The sequence below is a fragment of the Condylura cristata genome, unplaced genomic scaffold (assembly GCF_000260355.1).
Source record: "Condylura cristata isolate star-nosed mole 26May11 unplaced genomic scaffold, ConCri1.0 scaffold00038, whole genome shotgun sequence".
Taxonomy (NCBI): Eukaryota; Metazoa; Chordata; class Mammalia; order Eulipotyphla; family Talpidae; genus Condylura; species Condylura cristata.
This window is the reverse complement of record NW_004567139.1, coordinates 8,824,961-8,828,675: the sequence shown is the minus strand read 5'-3', so window position 1 is coordinate 8,828,675 and position 3,715 is coordinate 8,824,961. Positions and strand designations below refer to the sequence as shown.

Below are 3,715 nucleotides of genomic sequence, written 5' to 3'. Positions count from 1 at the left end.
CTGTCGAGAAGCGCCGGCGTGGCGGGCCGGGCTGCCCGGCGCCACCCGCGCGGAGATGGGAATGCCCACTGCTTACCACATCTGTATAAAGTGCTGTGTGATTAAACTTTTTTTTACTTGCATTTTTTTTGGTTTGGCTCATTACAATGTACAAAAGTCAAGGTGGCACCATTAAACCTGCCTCTGCCATTCATCCGGGCTCTGTGGCCTTTCTTCCCTGGGCTCCGCCACCCTCTCCCGGGGAGGGGCCCTGGGGCGGGCGGCGGCCCCGCCTGGCCAGGCTGCCCCCGGCCCGCCCCTGCGTCGGAGCTAAGGGCCTCAGGGCTAAGGGCCTCGGGCTGCTCTGGCCTCCGGTCCCCTGCAGAGCCTCTGCGCCGAGCTGTGGACTGGTCCTCAGCGTTGTGTGTCCAGCACAGCCCCTTCCAGGCACAGGGGGTCCGACACCCCAGCACTTGGCTGGCTTTCAGCCAAAACGGGTGGCCAGGTGGGGGCCCCTGCTGCTCACTGGTGCCCAACACACCCCTGTGAGGGTGGGCGGCAGCTCGGCCGGGGCAGCCCGAGAGCCCCCCGGAGGCACAGCAGGCTTTGGGGAACAGCCGTCTGCCCGTCCGACGTGTTGCTCCGTGTCCATGTCCTTGGGGCCACTCAGGCGCTGTCCCTTTGCGCCGAGACTGGCCTCGGGCGGCTTGGAGCCTCCTGTTCCCAGTGCGGCGGGGGCAGTGGGCCGCGGTCTCCGGCTTCCTCAGGCCAGAGGGGCGCTGCGGGGCCGGCTCGTCACCCGCAGCAGCCGGGCCAACCCTGTCCAGGGCTCGCCGCCGGAATGACCACGTCCAGGCGCCAGTGCCACACATCACCCGGTTCAGCAGGCACCACTGGGCATCCTTGGAGTTGAACTCGAGGACCTGGGGAGGAGCAAGAGCCCCTCTCGCCCACCCCCGGATCAGACCAGCGGCCGGGAATGTCACTTTATTGGCTCTGATTCGCGGGTGGGCCCCCGGAACACAGGCGTGCCTTCCCGGGGCGGCCCCAGCCTGCTGGGCTTCTGCCCGGGGCCTGCTTCTGGCCTTGGTTTGCAGGGCTGTCCTTCACAGGGTGTCCACTTCCCTCCTCCAGGAGTCCTCCAGGCCACGTGACAGGTGGACAGGTCCCCCAGCCCAGACAGTGGACCGGTCTGGAGCGGCCCGAGCAGCAGCGAGAGGCGCCAGCGAGGCCCTCGGGGTCACAGCGGCGTCCCCGGAGGTGGCGTCTGCCGAGGCTCCCGGCCGGGTGGGGGCGGCACGCAGCCACTGGCCATCCAGAGGTAGTCCGCGTGCACCTGGCCCTGCACAGCCTCGGTGACCATCAGCTCCCCGTCCACGGCAAACACGCCCTTCCCGTCCTTGGGCTCCAGGCGGAAGGCGACCACGGGCACGTACACCAGGTAGGGGCAGTCGGACTCCATGTGCCGGCCCTTCTCCATGGCCAGGAAGAGGCGCAGCAGCGTGGCTCGCGACACGCCGGCCCGCACGTAGAACAGGTGCATGGACCCCGCCGCCCCGCGGCCCATGGGCGCCGCGAACATCTCGCTGCCCAGGTGCGAGTGCAGCAGCGCCAGCACCAGCACGAAGTCCTGCTCGGGCACCACGGTCCAGTGCGAGGGCACCGGCGCCCCCAGGGGCACCAGGTGGCCGTCCACGGGGCCCTGCTGGTCCTGCCCGCCCGCGGCGGCGGGGGCGGGCGCCTGGGCGACCACGCTGTCTGCCGGGAGGTAGGACAGCCGGCCCTGGTAGGTGCGCAGGACGGCCAGGCGCAGGAAGGTGCCCAGCGTGAAGCGCAGCTCCCCCAGGCGCCGGTACTTCTCGCTCTCCAAGTCCACGTCGGCGATGAAGCCCCACGCCAGGCTGAGCACGGAGAAGAGGCGCAGGCCAGAGGCCATCCGCAGGGACAGCAGGTCCACGGGCGCCAGCAGCCGGCGGCACAGCAGCAGCGTGCAGTTGGTCAGGAGGTCCTCGTTGGTCACCTGCTCGTTGCTGCAGGCCAGACCAGGCAGGAGTGGGCGGGAGCCCGGGCGCGCCCCGCCCTCCTGCCTCCCACGGAGGCCTCAGGGGATCCAGAAAATGACCAGGGGAGCCAGCCAGCTGGAGCAGGGATGGGGGCAGAGGGAAGGGCCACGGGCCCCAAAGGGGTCGGCAGGTGGCCAGAAAAGAAAACCCCGCTGGGAGGGGCACAGCCCACCGCCCCGGGCTCACCCAGCGTAGTGATTCAAAGACGCGGCCAGCGCGTTGCCCGAGCCAGCTGGGAGGCTACACAGCGGCTTCTGGATGGCCAGCTGCCAGTCCGGTCGCTCCATGAGCCCGTTCACCACCTGCTGGGGCAGGCAGGGGTGGCCTCAGCCAGGGCAGCACCCAGCCCGGCCGCCCGGCCCGGGCGCGGCAGCCTCACCTCGTGCATCAGCCCGTCCCCAGACATGACCACCAGCGCGTCCCAGCGGCTCAGCTCCTCGGCGCGCACAAACTCCCGGGCGTGGTTGCGGCGCTCTGAGGGGAGACGGCGGTCGGTGTGCAGGCCTGCCGGCGCCCCCGCGCCCCCCAGAGACACTCACCGGTGAGCATCAGCGTGAAGGAGATCTCGGCCTGGGCCAGCAGAGGCTGCACGTGGCTCCGGAAGAGCTGCAGGGCCTTGCCCTTGCCGCCTCGAGGGTTCAGCAGCACCAGCACTTTGCAGGGCCGCGGGAGCAGGCCGCGGGGGGCGGGGGCTGGAGAAGAAACCCGGAAAGGCGGCGTCCCCAACCGGCCACTAGGGGGCCCAGGCTCGGGGCGCCGGGCTGGGCACTTGGCCGAAATAGCCGGGGTAGAAGGCCACGTGCGCCGGCCAGGCGGCGGAGGCCTCGGTGCGGGGGCGGCGGGGGCCTGGGGGCTCCGGGCGGGCGGGAGCGCAGCGCCCTCGACGCCCTCCCTGCTCAGGGCCCGCCGGGTCTGGCCTCTTCGAGTGTCTCTGGCGGCCCCATTCCCTCTTGTCCAGCCAACTCAGGGCGCCCTTCGGGGTCCTCTCAGACCCCCACAAACCTGCATCCATAACTTCGCCCGCGGCTCCCGCTGGCAGGGGACCCCTAGCGCAGTCGCGGCGGTACGGCGGCGGCGGCTCCAGCGCTCAGCTCCTTATCTGCGCCGCCCAGGCGGGCGTTGCGGTGGGGCGCGCCCTCCCTGCCCGGAGCCGGGGCTGTGGGGACACTCGCCTCATTCCCTGCCGCTGCCGGACCTGAGGGAGACAAGACGGCGCTGGCGGAGTCCGCAGCAAGCCCTCGGGCGGTTGGCGCCCAGCTGGATCCTCAGACCACGCGCGGGAAGCCGCGCGCTCAGCATGGCGGGGACCGCGGGCTGGGGGGACTCGTTCTCCGAGTCCCAGAGAACCGAGATCCCGAGCCGCTGAGGACGCCCCCGCCCTAGGCCGCGGTCCACACGGGCAGCAGCGACGGGTCCCTTCCCGGGGCCTTGCCCTCCCCGCGGCTCGGGCTTCCGGCCAGGCGTTGAGTCAGCGCCCCGCGGGGCTCCCCCTCGGAGCAGCTCCCGACCCCCGCCCGGGCTGCTCAGTCGCGTGAGAATCCCAGAGCTTGACTGGACACCGCGGGGCACGAAGTTTGGGTGAGCGATCCTCGCCCCCAGCCAGCCTGGTCGCGGGGTTCGCGGTCGCGAGCTCCAGAGCGGCGGCCGGGGGTCCCAGCGCGCGCCTCGGGGGA

General features: G+C 71.4%; 1 protein-coding gene across 2 annotated transcripts; it reads right to left on the bottom strand.

The window, feature by feature from the left end:
* Positions 1-6: 6 nt before the first annotated feature.
* On the bottom strand, positions 7-3,108 carry SPHK1 (sphingosine kinase 1). 2 transcript variants are annotated; one of them, XM_012733034.1, is made up of 5 exons: positions 3,045-3,108; positions 2,582-2,734; positions 2,422-2,516; positions 2,229-2,347; positions 7-2,009 (listed from the first exon to the last, which is right to left on the bottom strand). In XM_012733034.1, the coding sequence occupies exons 1-5, from the start codon at positions 3,052-3,054 to the stop codon at positions 1,220-1,222; spliced, it is 1,167 nt and encodes a 388-aa protein (XP_012588488.1). In that variant the 5' UTR covers positions 3,055-3,108; the 3' UTR covers positions 7-1,219. The 2 variants fall into 2 exon arrangements, with proteins under 2 accessions (XP_012588488.1, XP_012588489.1); XM_012733035.1 differs by having other exon boundaries at positions 2,229-2,344.
* Between the last annotated feature and the right edge of the window lie 607 nt (positions 3,109-3,715).

Excerpts from the sequence above, each read along its gene's own strand:
- SPHK1 (XM_012733034.1), bottom strand. Across the intron at positions 2,517-2,581 it reads CTTCACGCTGATGCTCACCG|AGCGCCGCAACCACGCCCGG; the intron begins GTGAGTGTCTCT and ends GTCTCCCCTCAG. Across the intron at positions 2,348-2,421 it reads GGGACGGGCTGATGCACGAG|CAGGTGGTGAACGGGCTCAT; the intron begins GTGAGGCTGCCG and ends TGCCTGCCCCAG.